Source organism: Eschrichtius robustus, chromosome 17, assembly GCF_028021215.1.
Source record: "Eschrichtius robustus isolate mEscRob2 chromosome 17, mEscRob2.pri, whole genome shotgun sequence".
NCBI classification, from domain to species: Eukaryota; Metazoa; Chordata; class Mammalia; order Artiodactyla; family Eschrichtiidae; genus Eschrichtius; species Eschrichtius robustus.
In genome coordinates, this window is record NC_090840.1 from 52,159,297 (window position 1) to 52,183,254 (window position 23,958).

The 23,958-nt window shown below is 35.3% G+C and overlaps 1 protein-coding gene across 4 annotated transcripts in view; it reads right to left on the minus strand.

Moving 5' to 3' along the window:
- Window positions 1-6,111: 6,111 nt before the first annotated feature.
- Window positions 6,112-23,958, minus strand: part of UBR5 (ubiquitin protein ligase E3 component n-recognin 5) — a 142,156-nt gene continuing 124,309 nt past the window's right edge. For all 4 annotated transcript variants that reach the window (XM_068525316.1, XM_068525315.1, XM_068525314.1 and 1 more), the window contains exons 48-59: window positions 23,671-23,914; window positions 22,118-22,229; window positions 21,328-21,472; window positions 20,158-20,288; window positions 18,709-18,769; window positions 16,453-16,628; window positions 16,169-16,253; window positions 14,618-14,773; window positions 14,089-14,202; window positions 12,527-12,671; window positions 11,036-11,121; window positions 6,112-8,192 (exon numbers count right to left, since the gene is read on the minus strand). In XM_068525316.1, coding sequence (XP_068381417.1) covers window positions 7,980-8,192; window positions 11,036-11,121; window positions 12,527-12,671; window positions 14,089-14,202; window positions 14,618-14,773; window positions 16,169-16,253; window positions 16,453-16,628; window positions 18,709-18,769; window positions 20,158-20,288; window positions 21,328-21,472; window positions 22,118-22,229; window positions 23,671-23,914 — 1,668 coding nt within the window. In that variant the 3' untranslated portion in view covers window positions 6,112-7,979. The remainder of the gene's footprint in view (window positions 8,193-11,035; window positions 11,122-12,526; window positions 12,672-14,088; window positions 14,203-14,617; window positions 14,774-16,168; window positions 16,254-16,452; window positions 16,629-18,708; window positions 18,770-20,157; window positions 20,289-21,327; window positions 21,473-22,117; window positions 22,230-23,670; window positions 23,915-23,958) is intronic.

Sequence of the window (23,958 nt, forward strand, 5' to 3'; positions counted from 1 at the left end):
AAGCCCCTCAAACTCTTTTAAAGAAAAAAAATTTAGTATTGACTTAAACTGTATATATTGTTACATAAGTATGTACTAAACGTAAGACCAATTATAAACTCCTTATTCTTAGAGCTTTATACAACTAAAAAATAAAAATAAACACAAAGAAGACTGTAGGAATGGTAAAATTCAAATTTATGACAGTAAGCAATGGATGATGTTTTGCAAAAACTATATTGCATAGGCATGAATTTTATAATGACCATTAATGAAGCGTGTCCTTTTGCATTCCAGCCATGGGATAGATGACTCCATTTTCCCACAACAACAGCTCTCCTGTATATCACTTGCCTTTCATGAGGAACAAATGCATCATTTATATATTAAGTTTGCCTCTTTAGCTTTCAGTCATTTAAAGGAATATTACTTGGCATCAGTGCCATCATAAATGGTCATCCTGATAATCCAAGATATATTTATTAAAAATAAAAATAAAACCCTTGCACAAAATTGGCAGATCCTAAACCCTAGTTTGAAAAGCACTGGAGTAGATGCTTCTATATTTGAGGCATTCATTTATCACGCAGGAAGACCTCCAATGTGGGGGGAAAGGGTAAATTTGGAGACAAGAAGATTAGTTTAAAGCCAGTTGAAATAGGCCAGGTGTAAGATAACACATGCTTGAAATAAGGCAGTGGGGAATGTAAGGAGGAGACATGCATGTGAATTAAGTAGGTATACTCAAGATGATTTGATCAGTGATTAGATATGGAGGGTACGTTAGAGGGATGATTCTAGGATGCCTACAAGTTTCTAGTAGAGAGAGAGATTAGGCAGTTAGCAATGCCTTTCACCAGTGAAGGTTTAGTAGGAAATTTTTCATGTCAGGTTTATATGTGTTGAGATCATGGTGCCTATGACAAATCCAACTGGAGGTGTGTAGTAGCGCGGCCCAGAAGTGACTGGCTCAGCCGTAGATCTGATCTAGCTCTGCCACCCTCAAAGCTATACTGAGCTGTACTGCACATCCACCATAAATAAAGCATTTGTCTCAAAAGAATTGGCAAGCAATGCAGTTTTTTTTTTTTTAGGTTTCAAAGTCCAAAAAAACTTTTTCTTCCCTTAACTATTTTAGGGTAAGTTGCTGCCATGTCTAAGCTAAATACAGAATAATGGAAGCAAGGCTGCTTTCTTTTACTCATTATAATAAGTGTGAGAGCACTGGAAGGACAGTAGTAGTTTTTTGGTCACAGAGTAGCATAGTATGACTTAAAATTTTAGAGGTGCAGAGCTCCAGGTGATGATAAAAATCAACAGTGAGGTTACAACAGTATTTTTCTAAACTGGATTAAAGTTGGTCACTGAAATTCATTTATTCATTCATTTAATAGATATAAACATACTGGGTACTAGAGAGGCAAAGGTAAGTGAGCCATGATTCTTACTCTTAAGGACCTTACAGACTAGAGGGGGAGGAAATCAAGCAAGCATATGCTGTTCTGGGAGTACAGAGGAGGAGCATCTAAACCAGCTTTGTCAGGATGGAGGGAGAGCTTCTTGGAGAGGTGGCTAAACTGAATTTTTAAGTATGAGTAGAAATAAACCATTCCAAGATGAAGGGCCATGAAGAGAGGGCAGTAAGGTCAAGCATATCTGTACAGGCCTCAAGGTGACAGAGGACATACCCACAGGGGACTGCAAGTCTTTCAGTATAACAAGGGAGCAAGTAGAGATAAGGCTGTGAAGCAGGATGGCATTTGTGAAGGGTCTTATCTGTTGTGTTAAGGAGTCCTGGACCTTACCTTAAGGGCCATGGGAAATCAATATATTTTAAACAAGTGAGTGAGTGACAGGATTAATATGCATTTTAGAAAGATTGTTCCATCTACATATCAAAGTGGAGCAAAACAACAGAGAAATCAGCTAGTAGGCTGTTGATGTAGGCAAGATGATGGTGACTTAAAGTTAGACAAGGACCTGGAGAGAAATAGGTGAATTCGAGAGATGAGGGTTTAATAATTAGAGGACTTTATGGCTAACTTGAATGTGGGGGTGAAGAAGTTAAGTATGATTCCATGTTTCCAACTTGGGAACTAGATAATTTATTGATTCATAAATTATTTTTGAGCCAGGCACCATTCTAAGCACTGGGCTTAAAAGAAGTAAACAAGGATACAGTTTCTGATGGTCTCTGGTCTTGAGGTCACTGGAGAAGTTAGACAACAAGCGAGTGAACTAGTTTCAGATAATGCATGGACCAAAAATGGTGGGAATTGCACCTGTGCCTCTGAAGCTTTAAAGGTAAAGTCATAGCTGTAGGAAAGCAATGGCTAGGAGTTCTTTGTTATTCTCATGAGCTTTCAGAGGTCTAAGGCATTGTGGTAGCGGAAAAGTGCAGAATGACAAAAATTGTATGAAAATCTTGGTTCTCCTCTTTCACTTTCCCAAATCACTTAAACCTTCAGCTGCTGTACCTTGAAATAATATCAGTAAGTTTTTGCCTCCCTTATTTAATGTTCCAAGGTAGTTCTGCTAAAATTTTATTTAAAAATTAATAGAATAAATCTGTTTTACAATCTTTAAGATGCTTCCAGAAAGTTCATATGATCAAGAAAACTTACATACCTATCCAAGACAAGCTTTTCTCTATCTTGCTTTACTACCTCATTAATTGTAAATAATACAGTAGTTCCTTATCTATTAGAAGCCTTTAAGGAATAAATTATTTCTTTCATTCAACACATATGAGTGCTTACTTTGTTCCAGGCCCTGTATTTCAGGTTACAGAATTTCATTTGACATCCTAAACCTTATCAACTTTGATTGTATCTTTTAAAACAAAATGCATGCTTCTCTGCCGTTTTCCAGTGTATACAGAAGTTTTTAGTGAAATGAATAGTTATCCTGAGCTGAAGTATTGATAAATGTTAGTCTTGGGTGCTGTATTTGAATTGGATGGGTCTCCTGCCATGTCATCTGTGTAGCAGATACATTGTTTGCAGTATTCAGATTTTCAGACCTGGTACTACCAAATGTTTCTACATTAAATGGCTCCATTCTACTTTTTGAATGTTTGCTAGCTTCCTTGATCCTAATTTGCCACTTCTAATCTGTCGTGAAGCAGAAACCCAATGATCAAACATTCTAGGAATCAAAGCCTCTGCTTTCATTATTGTACTTAGATTTTGGTGCCTGTTTTTTGACACAGCTGTTAGGACTATTTTTACTCACTCTTCCCCACCCCAATCCATTTCTTGGTAATTGAGAGGATTCTTATGGTTTTTAGGTGGGCAGAATTCTTAATGAAACATAACACAAATTTAGGTATTTGTTATTTAAAGGTACTAAATAAATGTGTAAAAAACGATCACATAAGCCTTCCATTTCTATAAGCAGTAAACAGTACCTTATGATTTCATTACACAATCTGAAAATTTTTACCTGAGAGCTTGACACTTTGTTTACAAAGTTACTTTCCTAGGGCTAATTCGTAATACTCAAATGTAATCAGAACTATGCCATAATTTTGCAATAGACAGTGCATTTAATCTTCATAGTCAAATTTCATCTTCCCCTTGAAGAAAGCATTTCAAATACACAGCCTGCTCTTTTTCCTGAAGAGTTCCTGCATGTACCTACATGCACTACGTAAAAATACAAACTATTGATTCAAAGAATCCAGTTCAGCAACTAGAAATAATCAAAAATACATTCTGAAAAAGATTCAGAAAATTATTTTACCCATGAAAGACATTTACTATTTTAGAGCAAGCAGCTTGTTACAACTCATGAGAAAACTTGCAGACAAGAAATTAGTTTTTCATTATGTATGGTGCTTTTCATTTTTTAAGACTTAAAAGTAGGTACCATGGTTGATTTTAGAAAATTCCCAGATCTTCAGAGTTCTTATTATCCTCAGGGGAAGTTATTTACTAAAATACAAAAATGTTTTTCTTAGAAATCTTTAGCAAAAAATATATGAATCACTCTGCCTTTTCATAATCAGCCAGACTCTCATTGGAGTATTTCATTATTCTATGACTGTGATATTGTGATTTATAATAAGCAATACATATTTGGTCTTTATCCCTGTTTCTGGTGCAGAGCTCCCCAAACCCTCAGAATTTTCTAAGTGATGAGAACAATGTTGCTTTTGTTATGTTAATGAGGTGACTTTTGGACCACTCATAAGGATGGGGGCTGGTTCGTTGCCAGGGGAACCAACCTTGACTGGGTTGGAACTTTCAGTCCCACCCCCGACCTCTATGCAGGGAGAGGGACTGGAGGTTGAATCAATCACCAGTGGTCAATGATTTAATCAATCATACCTGTGAAATGAGGCCTCCATAAAAACCCAGATAGGCAGGGTTCAGAGAGCTTCAGGGTTGGAGATGTGGGGAGAGGACATGGAAACTCCACACCCTTTCCCCATGCTTTGCCCAGTGTTTATCTTCCCTCTGGCTGTTCCTGAGTTACATCCTTTTATAATAAACCAGTGACCTAATAAGTAAAATGTTCGAGTTCTGTGAGCCGCTTCAGCAAATTAATCAAACCCAAGGAGAGTCATGGGAACCTCTGATTTATATAGCCAGTCAGAAGTATAGGTAATAACTTGGGCTTGCAACTGGCTTCTTAAGTGGAGGGCAGGTCTTGTGGGACTGAGCCCTTTACCTGTGGAATCTGATGCTATCTCCAGGTAGATAGTGTCAGAATTGAGTTGAACTGTGCATTGCTTGGTGGTATGGGGGAACCTCTCTCCATACACACACACCTACATACTGGAATTGGGTGCTCAGGACCTTTAATGACCAACTCAATTATAATCGTATCTTCCACAAAATAGTGTAGCCCAACGTTCAGGAATGCAAGCTCCAGAATGCCTGGAGACATCTCACTTCAGCACTTACCAGCTGTGTAACCTTGAGCAAAATTTTTAATCTGTGTCGAGTTTCCTATCTGTGAGGATGGTAATAGTGCCTATCTCATAGGATCAAATGAAATATACAGTAAAGCACTTGACAAACTGCCTAGCACATAGTAAATACTCAATACAAGTAATTAGAGACTTCATGTTTGCAGTGATAACAATCCAGTAATTTTTTTTTTGAATCTCATGAGGTAACGTAAGATTCTTTGCTTATATTTAATCCAAGGTATTTTGAAATGAGTAAACACGTCACATTTAAAATACATTTCTACATTAATCAAATGTTGTTTAGAGAAGAATTAATCTCTATGTTCATACCTACCTACTTAGGTTAATGTAAACATTGAAAATATTTTCAATCACTACCCAGGCACAGGAGGAAGAACCTAATCCAGGCGTAGATGATTAACAGAATTATCTTTCCATAGGTTTTATAAGAAGGAAAGGTTTGGCTCTGGGGCGTTTACCAACAGGGGGCTTTATATTCATGAAAAAAAGGAATGCTCTTTGGGCAGTGTTTCAGAATCACCTGGGATGCTGTTAAGAATAAAGATTTCTGTTCTCTACTTATGAGTTACTGAATCAGAATGTGATTGAGAGGATGAGCAAAGCTCATCTATTAACAAGCACAAGAGAATCACACATTCAGAAGCATAAGAACTACTGCCTCAAGGAAAGATCTCAGCTTGAGTTTAGACCTAGATATTACTGACTACCTCTAAACACACAAAAATAATATCTTTAGGAGAGAAATCGTATCTTCAGGGGCAAGTACTAAATAGTGAAATTATGCTATTTAAAAATCCTCTCAAGTATGCCCCAGGAAGCCATTTATACTGGGTAGTCTTGATATTCAGATAATTCAGGGGAAAGAAATAAAAGTAGCAAAACTTTGAAAACCTTCAGTAAAGTTCATTCTTGGTCTTCTATTCCTAAATTTGTTTTCAAGTCCATTAGATTTAATCACTAAACAAGACCAAAAGAGAACTTTATTTTACATGACTTTATTTTACATTTAGAACCATTTTATGCTTTACTTAAAAAAAAAAAAAAAAAACAACTCTGCTTTTGATATTTCTAAAAGCATTTTAACCAAAATTTTGATTTAGGAAGACTTTAAGACATTGTGCATTATTTTAAATACTTTCATTCTTTCAATAACTATTAAAAATAAGTTCACAATTAGGGTTTCAAATGTCCTAATCATATCTAGTTTGTTTTCATTTAATATTTTATCAATTCCATCATGTGCATACAGAAGTTTTTATCTCTTTCAGACACATCGATGAAAATCAGCTCTTACTCTAATTACTATTTCATTTATTCAGAAATAGCATTTAGACATAAAAACCAATGTCTCATTTTGTAAAGTAACCTTTGGTTAATTTACACATCTCATACATCATATGTTGTGTATGTTTTAAGTAATACAATGAATTTCACTACTGTCACTTTAGTTTTTAATACTTATTTTGTCAGCAGGGCTGAAAATATCACATGGTTCAGTCTTCTGAAGGAAGTTATATATATATAACATATATATATATATATATATATATAATAAAGCATAGTGCCTTTGAACATGAAAAACATCCCAAAGGCCAGGAGTCCTATAAAGGAACTGAAAGGTAGGAAAGACTCCAGAGAATTTCTTTCCTCGGTTTTCAGTATGTAAAGTGACTGGTTTAAGTCACTTTACTGAAGACATGGTGAAGAAAACAAGTGTTCCTTATTATGCCATTGAATAAAGCTACTAAAACCACAAGAATTCAGAGATAATGGTCCTAAGCTACATAATTAATAGGTCATCAAAAAGAACCTCTCACTTAGTTATCAAATATAAGTGTAGTAACTTCCTATGCCAAGTAAGGCTCACTTTACTTCCCCCATTTGTAAAAAGAAAAAGTGGCCTGGCCAGTGCCATTCAGGATTCTCTGCTAACTGTAAAATGTGGACTGATTTTCTTCTGTTTCTTATAGAGTCCATGTGTACATTCAGTTCTTTAAATCAAAATTTTTATGCACATAACCGTGTTGGTATATTGCCCTTAGTTTAAAAATGTACAACTACATAAATAAAAACTGTTTCTTCAGTATTACTTGACATTTCTTCTGTAATTTCTTTATTTAAAAAAGTAAATGTAACAAGATACTTAAAAAAGGCTAGATACAAAAGTAGTTAAGCTGCTCACGAACATTTAAAATTTTCCAAAATTTATCTTCAATAATCATGATCTTATAAAACATTTTACAGTTATCAGAAAGTGCCCAGGCTGAGTTTACATAACTGAAATGCCTTAGTACAAATGTCTAGTTAGAACTGAAGTGCAGTACACCTGACGACTGACTGCTCATTGAAATAGGGATACAAAGGAAAAAAGCTGATTGTGATAAAGTATTGTGCATTGGCCCCCATCATATGTACAAAAAAGTGCCCTCACTCAAATGAACAAATTACATGCAAAATATTAGTGATATCATTTAATATCCTAGAGCTCAATGCAGTCAAACCGCAATAAAAGTGGTTTTTATAGGTAAAAGTGATTTCATCTCTAAGATCTGAATGTTCAGAACTTTTTTTTTTTTTTACAAGTTCCATATACATGATACACAATTGCAGCCAACCACAAATTTAAACACCATAAAAAAAGTTAAAATGAAAACACAGAACATACTTAATTTTTTATTTTGAAATTCCCTATTCCCTCTATACAAGAACCTTTGCTGAAACACTTTCCACAAAGGCAGCAGTGAATTTTCAGAACATTTTACATTTTTTCCCCTCAGCAAAAAGATAAATCACAGTGTAAATTATGTTGTTCTGCTGTCATCTTTGGCTGGGGTTAGACCCAGAAGTTGTTGACTAGCAAACCATTATAGTGAAATGTTGCTAGTGCTCCTCAGGCCTTTAAGCTACAAACTCAGCAAGGAATGTTTGTTTGCATTTAATCTCTTTAAGGTACCACCACGGGGTGTGACAGCATTAACTTTCATAAACTTTTATAGACAAATGGAAAAAAATCTACAAAATTAGCTAGTAATATTACACAGCAGTACACACTTTTTATACTCTACACAAAACCAAAATTCTTGGTCTTAATGGCGAGTAGCAATTTCTGTTTGAGAATCTGTTTAGAGGAATAGAGTGGGACGTAAAGTCGAGAAATGCAAGTATTTGCAGTAGGAAGATGTTGGTCATCTGGTGGTCTTATTGTGATGGAGGGCATAGGCTGAAATCCTTCTTCACTGGCTGGTAATGATGGACTTGATGTCCAAAAGTAAACCTAAACAGGAGTATAATATAATTACAAGTTTGGCTTTTAAAAGATTAACATTCAACCCTTAACTCTGGCAATATATACATAGAGCCCCATTCTTGTGTTAAAACCTACGAAGGGGTATTATTTTGAACTGAGTTTTAAATTTCTTGTATTAAAAAGGAAAGGTTCAGGGTCAGAAGAGAAAAAAATGTCAGGTATGTAGAAAAGTGACTATGTTTCAATGCCTCAGTTTCTCATCTGTAACATGAGGCTATTGGACCAAATGCTCTCTAAGGGCCTTTCCAGTTTCTAAATTCCAGAGTATCTCTTAGTGGGAATAAGGTACAAGGTCTCCAAAAAAGGTTCAAAATTCACAGAGGTTATCAAAGTTATTTTGCATTTTATCTACTAGCAAAACAACCCAGTATTTTCAGTGGTCCATTGTGATACATAATAATTTTATAATAGTAATTAAGTGTTCAACAGCATCTACTGTACATCAAAATCCATGCAATAAGCCATGTTAACATTTTTAGGGGTTTTTTTCTTTTAGATTTTTTTTTTTTTTTGGTCGGGGGGAGATGTGGACCATTTTTAAAGTCTTTATTGAATTTGTTACAATATTGCTTCTGCTTTATGTTTTGGTTTTTTGGCCCCGAGGCATGTGGGATCTTAGCTCCCCGACCAGGGATCGAATGCGCACCCCGCGCACTGGAAGGCAAAATCTTAACCACTGGACCGCCAGGGAAGTCCCAACATTGAGTTTTAAAATGCATCTAATTTGTGCAATATAGCATAAATTACTTTTTCTTTAAATAGGATAATAACCAAAGATATACTTTCCTGAAATATTTTCATTAATACATACCATTCCTCACTGATAGTAAGACAGTGCCTATCATCTCTTAAGGTAAAGCTTTTAAAATCTTGCATTTATAGTGTACAACTAAACAGACAAATATATTCATTATCCCAGAATGACTAGGAAACCTAAACTATTCGTGAAGCATAGTTTTGTGAGAAATCTCATCTAGAATTCTATAGAAGGAGGCAGGAAAAAAAACCTCTGTGTTTGTTAGGGTCTCCAAAATCTTCAAAGAACTATAAAAGAGCTGGAAGGTACTGTAGAGGTAAAGCTGGCCCAATCTACTCGTTTTACAAGTAAAAAAAAGAAACTTAATGTAAAGTGTTTCTTCAAGGATAAACGTGATTAACCAGACAGATGACTACATCGCTGGACCTCCAAGAAGTTAGAGGAAGAGAAATAAATACCAGAGGACTTCTCAGAACTTTTACTAGTGACCTGTGACTCTCCAAGAGGGAAATAAACCATGTAGTCTTACCCCACAATCCTGGGACTGATAATTCAAAGGAGAACAGTTTAGGAAACGCTGTTATATTCTGTCCTTGAGACACATAAGGAAAAACCCAACAATACGTGAAGGATAACCTCCCAAAAGGGGAAGGGGAAGAGGAGGAGGTAAAAGACACCTTGGTATAACAGGAGTTTAAAGAGTAAAGCTCACAAATTAAAGCTGCTGCTAAGACATTTTGAGGTCCCTACAGAGGGAGATTCTCTCTCACAAAAGACTGAATAGTTAACAGCTTTCTCTTCCAGTAGAAGGCAGAAGAAATGCAGTGAGATTTAACTTGACCGACTGCACTGAGGATGTATTGGTTTTGCTCTGAATCCAAAGATTGACTACAAGAACCCTAATACGCTATCAGGTACTCCTAAAGCCAACAGGGACAGATATGGTGTTAGCATTAGTAGGGACTTTGGGGTTGGTCCACAAGATTGGGAAAGTCCAAGTACATGGAATTATATGGAATCAACCTAGGGAGCAACCTAGGAAACTACCATATGGCTAAGCCAAGAACAAAAACCCAGCTGACAGCTAGGACTGCTGGACAACCTGTCTTGCTATAGTGGAGAAATACTGGAAGGAAGGCTCTTGGGGCCATGTAAAGATGAAGGAATGTTAAATGCACGACCCCTTCCCCCCCCCCAAAAAATATCAATAAGTTACTGCCTGAATTACAGGTAAATTGGAAACTGCAAGTTTTGTGCTTTCGTGCACAAGTAACTTATTTCTCCCTCTCAAATGAAACGGGGGGATATATCTAGGAATTGGATCATTTTTATACATTCCATAAGAGGTCTGGTTTAGAGTACTGAGAACTAAGGCTGCTTCAACAGGGGAAATGTCACAGGGAACTATGAGGAATATGAATAGAAAGGATCTCTGAGATTTTCTGGGTAAGGAATGTCCCTCAAATTTCTACAGGAAAGTCTAGACTGCCTTTCAAGGTTACTGGACAGGTTGACTTGGATATACTCAAGGTTGGACATAGGTTCCACAGACTTGATAGACTTTTCAATATAATCAAAGTTTATATCATCTAATTTATGATTCTAAGTTAATAATAAGTAATAAGATTAAATCAGAGATGTAGTACCCATAATTAAGCTACTCTATTCATAGTATACAGAGCAGTTAAGATACTATTCAAAAATTTTGCAAAGGTTTGCTGCTAGTCAAAAGGATTAAGGATGTAGAAAAGAGGCTGCTAGCATATATAAGCACTATAGGGGGAAAAACATGTCTCAACAATAAGCTGGTATTATCTTCTGGGACTAAGGATAGCATTTTAATAGCTAAGATGTATTTCACTCTGCTTACAGTTTTACTCATACTTCTGTTCTAGAGTAGAGAAACAAAACTGCCTTTTATTTCTGACCTTCAATAATTTTTTTAGCCAAAATTAAAATGACCAACCATTACAAATTGAAAACAAAACGCTGTCATACATAGTATTTAAGGTTTTTACATTTTCTTCTACAAATCTTGTGAAACTTAACTTACAAGATCTTGTCGTTCTGTCATGCTCATCTTCTCTACAATTGACCAGAACCAACGCTTGAACTGCAAGAGCTTCTCAGCATTTTCTCCTACAAATGAATATAAATTCAATAAATATACTATATCAGTGGTAAAGCAATTATACTCCAATAAAGATGTTAAAAAATATATATATATATACTATATCAGTTATATTTTTAGAATATTACTTCTTATAAAAGTAGGTATAAAATTAAAATTGGGGGGGGGGGGCTAACCCTAACAGAGGAAGTTAGGACCACTTGCATAATGTGTGAAACCTCTAGAGTTCATTAATCAATCCTAATGACCAAGATGACCAAGACAAGAAAAATGAACCACCAGCCTCAAAAATCACATGACTTTAATCCCATCTGTAAGTCATGATTTTTCTCATGACCTTAAACCCGTGCTTCTCAAAGTTTAATGAGTTTACAGATCACTTGGATCGAGATCTTTTTAAAATGCAGATTCTCATTCACTAGGTATGGGGGAAGAAAGGGGAAAGGAATCGGAGATTCTGCATTTCTAAAAAGCTCCCAGATGATGCTGATGCTGCTGATCGGAGGATCATACTTGGAGTGTCTTTAGGTATTTTTTTTCCCACTTCTAAGTTTCTGGTTTGCAAATAAGCCAAGTTCTTATCTCACAGGTATTGAAAATTATATTAATAAGTGGCACAGGAGCTACTACGCAGTGATCTATACGTTGCCAAGCATGAAGGAAAAACAAGAAAATTTATCCAAATTTAACTTACTATAATTTGGCTGAAGCTGTTTGCAAAATATGAAAAATAAAGGGGAAAAAACTGGTATCTTCACGTATGCAATAATCTTGGACTAGAGTTACAGTCCTCTCAGGAATTTCTTGGAGCTTCCAGTGTTTTATTGTGTAGTCACAGCTAAAAAGTCTATTCCTAGAATATGGGACTTGAAAAGGAAGAGTTGCAACAAATCAAGCACTAAAGATGAATGTTAGTCTAGGATTATCACTACCGCTTGTTATTCTTTCTAGATTCTCCATGTGTTTGTGTGCTCTTATGTCTTTCTAAGTGTGCTTTGGATCCTGTTCTACAAAGCAAACATCATGTAGTCAAATTCTTTAATTAGAGTTTAAGGAACATGAATAGGGAAAGGCCAACAGAATTGTCACATGGATTATTTTTTCTTAATTATTAATAGTTTATAAAAGTCCTTTTCACACAGTTGCTCACAAGGAATTTTTACTTGTATCATACTAAACCATACATTTATTAAAACCTAGAAAAGTTAAACAATAAAAGAATTAAGAATGACCTAATGCTAAGCTATCATAGTTCAAACATATCTTAAAAATATATATATATAAAAACACCTGAGTAATTACAGCATTTCCTAAGCCCCTGTAAATATGTAAGAACCAGAAACTCAGAAAACTGACTGACCAAATTATCTATGTAGTTTACTCCTTAAATAAACATTAAAAAAAATTTCATACCTGATTCATCATTGAAAGAGGTGAAACTGATCAGCATTTGCACATTAACTTCACCACAGCCATTTACCAAAAGCCTAAAATCTTCTGCTGTTAAGTCTTCTAATGAATTTTTTGGAAGCACATCCAGTAGACCCTTCCTCATTGCCTAGAGGATTTCAAAAATAACCTGTTTATTACTATCAGTACTTTATTTTCTACATAGCATTTATTATTGTTAAAGCCCAATATCTAATTTTAGCAGCCTAAGAATACTAAATAATTCTAAATAATACTAAAAAATTAAGTTCTGTATTTTGAGTTTCTTATTAACAGATTCAAAAGAGTGGCAGAGGGAAAAAAGGGCTACAGGTTCAAAAGTGAAGGAGTACTGTTACATATCAGGAGTTAACAAAAATAATCTTTTTAATTATGTTAGTAACAGGCTAGTCATTAAGAATAGCTTCAATCTGTCAAACGTGCTATCCTGTCAACATCCTAGGAAGAGTATGATAATGACAAAAACAAACATCCCTGACACAAACCCAAAATCTAGAAGCTTACTGAGAAATTACCATGTGCCAAGAACTGTTCTAAGCACCTTACATATGTTAATTCATTTAATCCTATCCTCATTTTGCAGAGGAGGGAACCAAGGCACAAAATACTTAAGTAGTTTGCTAATGTCATACAGCTAGAGGGGGCTGCAGCCATGATTTGAACCCTGACAGTATGATTCCAGAGCCCACACAGTTATTCCCAGAACAGGGGGATCAGAAACACTTCATAAACATTCTTCAAGAGGAGAAAGAGCGGGCCTGATGTTGCCCTTTAGAAGAGCCTGATTGGAGGAATGAATGGTCCTTGGTTTTTAGAATTTTCCTTACATTACTAACTGTGTGGCTATTTTGAATGCCTGGGACAATAAACCCTGCTGTACCAGCTTGCCTAGATTATTTGTGCAAAGAAGGTGATTTATGATGAACACGTGTTTTTCCTCAGGGGGTCTGAACTGCTTACAGGACTGGCCTCCAATAAAAACCCTGGGCACTGTGACTCTTAAGCAGGCTTCCCTAAACACAAACACTGCACATGCATTGCTGTAGTTCACTGCTGGAGGAAGACGTATGTTCTTTGTGACAACTCATGCCCCCAGAGAGACAACTTTGGAGCCTGTATCTGGATTCCTCCAGACTCTGTCTGATGTACTTTTTTCCCCTTGTGAGAGTCCTTTTGCTATAATAAACCATACCTATGAGTACAACTGCCTCCAAGTCCTAGGAGTTCTTCTAGTGAGTCACCAGAGAGAGGCATGGGTGGTTGCAGGACCCCCAAAACAGTAGTCATTTTAGTCCCACAAAGCATCCGTACCAAATCTACTTTCTGATGATTACATGGTTTTTCCAAGTAGTTTTACCCAAAAGAAGGGTCTGGATTCATGTGTAATTTACATTGTATGTAAATTCATTTTGGTTTAAAATTTTTGACCTTTTATAAGCAAGCTGAATACACTGTGAGCTAGTTTAAAACACAGAAGACACAAATAGCCTCATCAGATCAAGTGACATTTTCCAGAAAACACTTACATGTAATGGCTGTTCTGCAACTACCAACATCCTGTGTTCAGCATACTTCCGCACATACTCGTACACATTCTGAGGAGTGACTGGTATATTTACACCATTAGGAATAAGTTCCACCTGTGAAAAATTTAGCAGTGCCATTTAAAAGCAATTTTGTCAAAGCAGTAATAAGTTAACAGTTCATAAAACAATTTCCTAAAAATTTAAAATCTAAAGACAATTCTGTATCTGACAAGTATCTAAGGAATGCAAACATTCTAGGCCTAAGTAACTATAAACTCTTCGACCTCTCAGTCTGTCTCACTCTCCATCTCCTACTGTGTCTTTTATCTCTCTCTCTCTCTGTGTGTGTGTGTGTGTGTGTGTGTGTGTGTGTGTGTGTGTGTGTGTGTGTGTGTGTGTGTGTGTGTGTGTGTGTGTGTGTGTCTGTCTTTCTTGGTCCCTATTTATCTAAATTGTTTTTCTATATGTCAAGCACAACAGACTAACCAAATTCTCCTGCCAGGATCAGAAAACCACACATTTGCTTTACCTGTCCTCCACCCTCTTCTTTACACAGGTCAATTGCAAATGCCAAATCCATCGCTGAGAAAACAGCATCAGCATCTGAACTCTGAGAAGCAAGTATTAGTTGCCGCAAACTCTCATACATCACAGGGTCAAAAAAAGCAAAATCATGCCAATTGACCTAAGAAAGTAATCATATGAAAACCAATTACGAAAGAAACATCTTAACTGAATTCATTAGTAAGTTGAAATCTATGATAAAGAATTTTATCTAATTTGAAGATTATTCTTTATCAGTTTATCTTCCACTAAATATAACTGATCTAAAGAGGTAAAATTTTAATAAGTCTTTGGCTGTGATAAATACATTCAATTTTCAAAGCATGAAAAATATGCATTTTTAAAAAATTTAAAACCAGGAGTATACTAGTTTTTTTTTTTTAAGTTGTAAAGTAATTTATTTGTAGAAACCAGCACTAATTATTGCAAAGTGATTATGCCGAGCAACTTACTGGTCCTAAGCTAAATACACATCCTGTTTAGCCTTGACAATAATCATAAAATACAGGTTATTAATTCCAGATGATAAATCTGATGCTCAGAGGAATCCAGTAACTTGCTGAAGGTGACATCATTGGGTTAAACTTGAGTCTATTTGATTCCATAATCTTTTCCATAAACCCTGTTAAAGGCTCAACATTTCTATGTTGCTGAGCTTTCAAGTCCAGTTCTTCTTTCTCTGCACAAGAACATTTTTAGCTGGAACACTTTAAGAAGTCAACAGAGTCAGAGTTTTAAAAGAAAAAGAAGAGGAAAAGATATGTATCATAGTATGATATGCTGTAATAAGAAGAAAATAATATTCACCAATGGGTTTGAGTAAAGAAAGTTATTAACAGACCACAGCTTTAACAATGCTAATCATATCAGATGTGTGTTGTGCATCACTAGAAAAGACTGTAAAATATTTTGTTGTTTTGTGATTATAATTAGTATTATGCATTAATTTAAAGGATGTCGTTTCTCTCCCCCAACCCCGTCGTAAAGGAATGTACCAGCTGTCAAACTATCAAAACACATAAAGAAAATAAGCTAATTCTGTCACCCAGAGATAATTATCAAGCATGCTATGCTATATTTTCTTACATCCTTTTGTCCCCTCTACCCACCTACATCTTATGTATATTTTTGAAACTGGGAATGCTCCTTTCAATACAATACTACTTCTATTGCCACTACTTACTAGAACTTACTGAGCACTTACTATGTGCCAGGCACTATACTGTTTTCTTTACCATTTTATAAATGGGGAAATATGCCATAAATGTCAAGGGATTTGTCTGCAACAGGATCCAGGTCTGTCAAACCCTCCAAACCCACCTGTGTGTCACCCATTCTTCTATGCTCTCTCCTGCATGTATTCAGATTTTCCCCATGTCATTAAATGTTTGAAAATGATTTATAATGGCTATAATGCTTTGAAATTTAATACTAATTTAATGCTATATATATAATTATTTTATAAAACAAATTTTTTGCAATTGTAAAAGCAGTTAGGTTCATTCAAATCACTTACTTTCCTACCAAGCAGCACTTTAATCACATGTCTATTCAGTGTGATAGGACATAGTTCATTCTGTAATAGACACAGTCCAAGAATCCTAAAAATAAAAAACAAGCAAATAGTATTTAAATTCAAAAATAATTCTAGAACACATAACACCCCACACATACGTAATATACATAAAATATGTTGAGAAATTTTTATAGTAGAGCATATACACACTTTACAAACTAATATATTTTAGAAAGTCTCATAAACTGAAATTTTTAAAAAATTCAAATACAAGATTATTTTACCTGCCAATGTTTCTGAAACAATTCAACCTTGCTTCTGTGTTTTTGCCAGGCCTTGGAGTATAAAATCCTCTTTTTCCAGGTTGGTAAAACAAAGGGGCATTGTCATCACCATCATCTGTGTCATCTAAATCCATATCTACTACACTTCGACTAGAACCATGACGCTTTCGGTTTTCCTAATAATAGAGTATCAGAGATTAAGCCCCAAGATTGATTTTATTTATTTGTTTGTTTATGTTTTAGTATATGTGTCTACAAGAAAAGGATTATTTTTTATTAAAAAATGCCATTATAACTCTCTTTAAAATTAACAATAATAATAATCCAGATACCCCCTCCAAAAAAACTAACAGTAATATTTTTGACATTACCCAAGATTGATTTTTAACAGCAAAACAGATGAACTGGTTCTCTAAATCACTTAAATATAAAGTTCGATAGGTAAAGCCACATTCATATTCAAATGTAAATAAATTTAATTCATTCTTTCAGAATTGTGATATACACAGCTTGTGCCTGTTAACTTCTCTATCCATTTAAGTAAAATTACTTAATGAAACTCTGGTAGCTTCTTTCACCTTGATTCCTTAAATATATTTTCCTTGGATATAGAATTCTGGATTGACAATTCTAAAAGCACTTTAAGGATGATGCTCTCTGTTGTCTTCTGGCCTTCACAGTTTCTGATAAGAAATCCACTGCCTTTCAAATCACTCTTTATCTATATGTAAGGCACTATTTCTTTGCTTCCTTATTAGTTTTACACAGCAGCTTGATTATGTATCTAGACACAGTTTTCTTTCAGTTTATCCTTTTTAGGGTTCACTGACCTCCTTGAATCTATAAATCTATGTCTTGCATCAAATTTGGGAAGTTTTCAGCTATTATTTCTTCAAATATTTTCCTGTAACAATCTCGTTCTCCTCTTCTGGGTACTCCAAATGACATGCATGTTTGATATGGTCCAACAGGTCTCTGAAAACTGTTGTTTGTTTGACATCTTTCCTCCTTCTATTCTTCACAAGGGATCATTTCTATCTATCTTCAAACTGACTGATGAATTTTCCTCCGTCATCTTTGTTCTGCTATTGACCTATTCAGTGAATTTTTTCTTTCATACATTGTAACTTTCTCAAATTTTCCCTTGGTTCTCTAGTTTCTATTTCTCTGTTGTGAACCTCTACCTTTCCATTCATTTGTGTTTATTTACCTTTATCTCACAGAACATGAGATAATGTCTCTGATAATTCCAACAAGTGGGTCATCTCAAGGCTAGCATCTATTGGTTCTTTTCCCAGGAGAATTAGTGAGTCTCTGTTGGTTCTTTGTATGTTGAATAATTCTGGAGTGTATCCTGGACATGTTGAATACTAAGTTGTGAAACTCTGGGTCTTGTTAAAATGATATGGAGAATGTTGATGTTTTTTGGCTTTGGTAGGCAATAACCTGGTTATGTTCAGCTTGGAAGTGTCATCTTCTGTGTGCAGTGGTTCCATTACCAATTAAGTTTTCAAAGCCTTTTAATTATTTTATTGGGTCTGCCCCGCATATGCACCATATGGGATAGTCTGGGACTTGGACAGTGGATTATACTATAGTTTATTTCTTAAAGCATGTACTACCTTCCAGTTAAGACGGAGTAATGGGGACCAGTTTTACTGTCCTGCCTGAAACAACGCTTCAAAATAACAGTTTTTCAAATTTTGACGTCCCTCCAGTCAGTGTGCTGTTGTTTACTTTTCAGAATCCTCAAGCAGTTCCTTTTTGTATTTTGTCCGGAGTCTTTAGTTGTAGTCAGTGAAAGAGATAAGATTATATCTTGGCTGGCACTGACATTCTCAGGTAGCTTACAAATTGAAATACATCACGCACTTTTAAAAAAGCCTTCTTACTGCTATACCGTATGTCACATTTTCTCTGGATCTCTGCTGCTTACTTGAGGAAGGAGACCTAGGAATCCATAGGACTGCTCTCCTTCTCTGATATTAATTAATGACATCTCTAATTTAAGCTTAATTCAGCCTGTGCTCAAGTGGAGGCAGCCAGTGAGTGGGGTTACACTGAACCCTGTCTCAACCAGTCTTATTACTTGATTCTGTATATGACACCTTTATACTTATCTTTGCTTTTCCCTCTACTGTAATCAAGCATTTTACTTACAAAGACATAGTTTCTTTGTAAATATGCTTTCCTCTCCCTTCTGTAACTTAAATTCCAAGTGCTTATTATTAGCACATGTACAAAAACATCCCTTACCTGTACCTTTTCTGAGGAGTCTAATAACCCAAGATCCAGGATACTATCAGCTCCATTTTCCCTAAAAACAAACAAACAACCTTTCACATTTCAGATAACTGAAAATTCTAGAATTTATTGTAGAGAAAACCATATGCATTTAAATTTATAAGAATATATAAATATCTAGGACACTTACTAGTCTTAATGCAGTTCTAGGAACAGAAATGTCAATAATATACACAAAAACACAGGATGCTACATGTATGATCCAAGACAATGAACTAAAGGCTACCTGATTTAAGACAAAATAAATGCAGTCTTCATAGGGGTACTGAAACTTGAGCTCAGGGGAAGCATTGTAAAAGAACAGAAAAATGTTCAGAAAGCAACCACAATAGCAATCAAATGCTCTAGGGTATTTAATTATTCTAGAATACTAATAAATTCACTGTTCAATCCATAAAGCCAGGTGAAAGCAGTCAATATTATATATTCTTGCATTCAATAGAAAACACTTCTAAATTAGCAACCCTTACATATATTTACAAATATCTTTTTTATCAAAAACACACATTATTTGCAACTTTTTCTATAATGGGCTAAGCTATATCAGTGTGTTGATACTTCCAGAAACAGGGAAGAGGAATAAAGACATAGTACATGAAAGTCAAGAGAAGAAAAAATAGTAGTAACAGCAAAGAAAATAAACTTCTAGCAATAGTCTTTGGCTTGGACCATTCAAAGGCTCTGAGACAGGTAAATCGCTGGAATAGGTTAAGTGGCTATTTAGTTTCAGGGCTTAACCTACCCACTTATCCATCTCTAGGACTATATCTAATCTAAGTTCCTCATTCAATAACATGACTAGGAGAAAAATAAACAGACATTTTCATCTAAAATAACACTTCAAAGCCTTAAACTGGATATTAGAGTTAGCCCCAGTAGGGCACAGATTAAGTACGGCATATCTTCCTGTCACTTTTACCTGTCACCTGGGGAAAGGAAGGATAAGTTAATTTAACTGTTAGATATTTTCAAGTTTAATATTAAAACAAATATACTACACAATAGAAAGCAAAAACTTGCATGATTTTTAAGATAAATCAGGAGGTCTAAAAGAAATTTCATGTTTATTGCAAGGACTCAGGGATTACACCCAATTTCTTGAGGTATTTGGCCTCTGCCATTAGGGGTATTCACGTGGAGAATGAGATGTACTTCTTTATAAGTTAGTTTCTAAATAAGGTTCGTAAAAAATCTTCAGAACCTAAAGTGACTGCTAAAATTCTGCCCTTCTAATACATGTGAAAGTCAGCTGTCTCACTCATGGATTTTAAGCCATCTCTTAAAAAGCCATTTAAAGTCTTGTACTATTTAGTATAAATTTTAAGATATGGTGACAGCCACATCCTAAAAATAAAGTAGCTGATGTTTAAACTAAAATGTCTTCCCAGTTGTATACATTACCGTCCATGTGCAATAATGAGTTCCATGGCTTCATCCACTCTTGCTCTCAGAGAATCTTCACTTGCTAGAAGAAGAAGAAGCTGAGCTGGGGATAATTCCAACAGCATGCCAGTGATTTTACTTGCAAATGCCTGTAAATGACAAACAAATGTTACTTGCCTCTACTCTCTGAAACCTCTTGTCTAAATCAGCAATCTTTTATCAGAAAAAAAAAAGAAGAAGAAGAAAATGTAAGAAACTTGGATAACAAATAGAAAAAAAAAAAAAAAATTCTGAACCAGTAATGGATTTTATTAAATTGGAAGCTTAATTATAGAAAACTCTGGTAGGGAATTAAATAGTCTATGCACTAGCAGTCTTATTAAAGCTAGTTTAATATATTGGTTGATAAGCCTTTTTTAAAGGTTTTTGATACCCATGAGTAAACAAACATAAAAATACTCAATTTTCATGTTTTTCCCTTCCTCATCAGAGAACTGGAAACATTTTTTTCATTTAGTGTAGCAAAAAAGAGGGAGGTAAGAAGTGAAGGAGGGAGAAGGAGAAAGAAAAAGATGCCTATATTTAAGGCTAAGGATTCACTGAAATATAATTAATTGGTTGACTGTTTTACTATTCTTTTGCTATAACATGTACATATAGTTATGTATAAAGACAAAAAAACACAACTAGGTTATGTTTCATATTCCATGAAAGAAACCTCTGACAGAACATTCAAAATAAAATCTTCCTGTCATACATATCAAGAGTAAAGTACATATAGCTGATTCACTTCATTGTACAGCAGAAACTAACACAACACTGTAAAAGCAATTTTACTCCAAAAAAAAAAAAGAGTAAAATACACTATTTGCAATGTGTTCTAGCTGCAAAGTAACAATAATTTGTACAAATAAGGGTACAAATAAATACAATGCACAGATAATTCCTTAGCACACAAGGAAATTACTAGGTAGAATGCCAACCTGGCACAGGTAGTAAAAACAACATCAAGCTATATACAATTACTCTCCAGTAAGTCCTGCTTCTTTCCCTCCCTAAGCTTCCTTTTTATTGCAGTCCTCAACCACATGGCTTTCCAGCAGCTGGCAACTTTTTAAAATACCAGCCTTAACTGGAAACCAAAAATGGCACAGCCAGTTAAGAGGCAGCTAAGTACACCATACATACTGGTTGCATTGCTTGTACACGGGGATAAAGTCTCTCTCCGAGCGCCTGACGATGTGCTGGCAGAGGATCAGGATCATCACTAGGATTTCCTTCAGAGGCTGGTCTGAAGGGCCTGGTGTCGATGGAAAGCTGTCTTCTAAAATCCCTGAAAGGTGAACAGAGCTATTACGACTTCATTTCCCTTGTCTGCAAAATGAAAATATCAGTGCAACTAGTAATAAAGTTGGAAAACCAGAGCATACAGTTAGCTCCAGTTATGGTACCAGGGTGGAAGAATGCCTAAAGAATGATGGTGGGGAAATAAAGATTATCTAGATTTTGTCACTTGAAAATCTATAAATCTGCAATGCATAGGTTAATTTGATTCTAAGGGAACAGGACCTTAAAATACCAGAAATCAAGAGCCCACCCACATTTACTGGAAATTTTAGTCAAAAGTAAAATGCTACCCATCCTAACACGTGAAAAATTAGAGGTTTAAATAACACAATTGCCACAGTTAAAATTTTAAAACAAATTTAGGAAAGCATGATATGAAGTTAATAAAAATTTCAAAAAATTAGGAACTTGAGCAGGATAAATAAAAAGCCAATATAATTTCAACTGCCTCTGGGTTTTTAAAGCAGAATATTTTAATAACAGTTGGTTAGACTTTTTTAGTTACAATACATATATCCAATTATTAAAACTTTCATTTTTTAAAAGTCCATAATTGAGACTCTTATTTACAGGCCTACCTCCAATTCATCCAAAAAGATGGTACTCAATAAAAGACGCAAAATTATCTCACCTATCCCGATCTCTCCGAGAACCTGCTCGCAAGCCACTACTCCTCCTCATCTCCCTTTCTCTCTCTCTTTCCCGATCCCTCTCTCCTCTGTTCCTTAATCTCTGCATTAAACCTGGAAAAAAATATGAAATACACTTTGTTTAGATGAATGTAAATGCAGCTGCTTTAAATGTTAAAGTCAATGTGAGGACATGAGACAAACATAGTAAGAACATGACAACTGTAGATCATCTTCCTTATCATCTGTGTAAGTGCCTTTCTGTCACTCTCCGTATGGTTTTGAGGGTTGGGGGTGATTCTGTAGAATGAACCTCGTAGGTAATAAATGTTCACTCAGTATTTGTTTAATGAATTTATCCCCTTGTCATGTCAAAGCTGTGAAATAATATGTAGCAACTGGGGCTATGTTAGTTCCACCATAAATAATGCTGAGATTTCTTACATATTTGAGTATCATCTTCTCTATTCTTAGTTTTTGGCATTAAAGGCATTATAGCCACCCAGCTATTATTATTCTTAAAACCTTAAGCATAAACCAGGGTATGGTTTCCTAAAGAGTATGCAGAAAAGTTATTTCTGAAACGTCATGACTTCCCGGGTTTCCTCATTCACATTTGACAATTTCTTTTTATTATAGGACTACAGAAAGTCAAATGGTGAAACTAATGATGAAAGGCTGAGGTACTCTCCCCATCTTCTCATCCTCAGTTCTTTCCAGAGCTCATTCAGCTTTTTTTCCAGACCTCAGTCAGCTTTTATGGTGGCAGTTTACAGAACCCCAGTAAGATACAGCTACAGCTAGGTAAAACACAGGATTTTGTTAGTAACTCCTTCTCCCGCAATTACTATATCCATCCACCTACAAGACTGACGATCTTCTGCCCCTACCTTACGTGAACCCCCTGTTTCAACCTTTTGTAGTTTTCACACATTTTTTAATATGCTAATTGTAATCCTGAAAATTAGGTAAGAATCCTAACCCCAAAGTGCTGATCCTCAAGGAGGCAGAGCTTACACCAGGATGTTAATACAGAAAACCTTATTACCAAAAAACAAAGTCTTGCTAAATTAAAACAGTGAAGTTGGTGACACAGCCAACTTACATTTGGTTGCAAGCTCCATCTCACTGGAGACTGGAGCAACTCTGCAAATTATACTTTGAAAAGCACTGTTCTAGACAATAGCATTTTCTTCTAAGTATCTCTACTTATTAAATACAGGGATTGGGGAAATCCTGCAGTTTGCTCTTTGAATTTTTATATTACCATAGATCTTAAACCTCTCACTCCCCAGACATTGTAATTTGAGATGGAAAAAAAATAGTACAATCACAGCCATTTATGAAAATAAGTGTGGCAGTAACAGAGCAAACTGGTAAATTGTCAATTATAGTAGTTTAAACAAGATTAAATCATTAATCTAGAATAAAATAGTATAAAAGTATAAATATACATTAACGTTCTCCCACTGTAAACATATATAACTGTGATTATCATTGTTTCCATTAAACAAGGAAAGAATTTGTATGTGCTTGTTACCTGTAGAGTACTTACTTGTATGAGTGCCTTTGTTGGCATTTTGGATACAATCTAGATTTGGCAGTTTTTCATTGGACAAAAAAGCTTGTGCAATGGCTGTATAAAAACTTCGTGCTACACCACTGCCCTCTCCTGGTTCATCCTTAAATGTAACTTTCACCCTATGTACAGCCATAGGTGTAGTAGCACATCTTCGACCAAAGTGATTGTTAAGTTGCCTCATGGTCTGCTGAATAAGAAGATCTCGATCCCGATCAACCTATTAAAACACAACAAAAAGTAGTAAATTCAGTGTTGGAAACC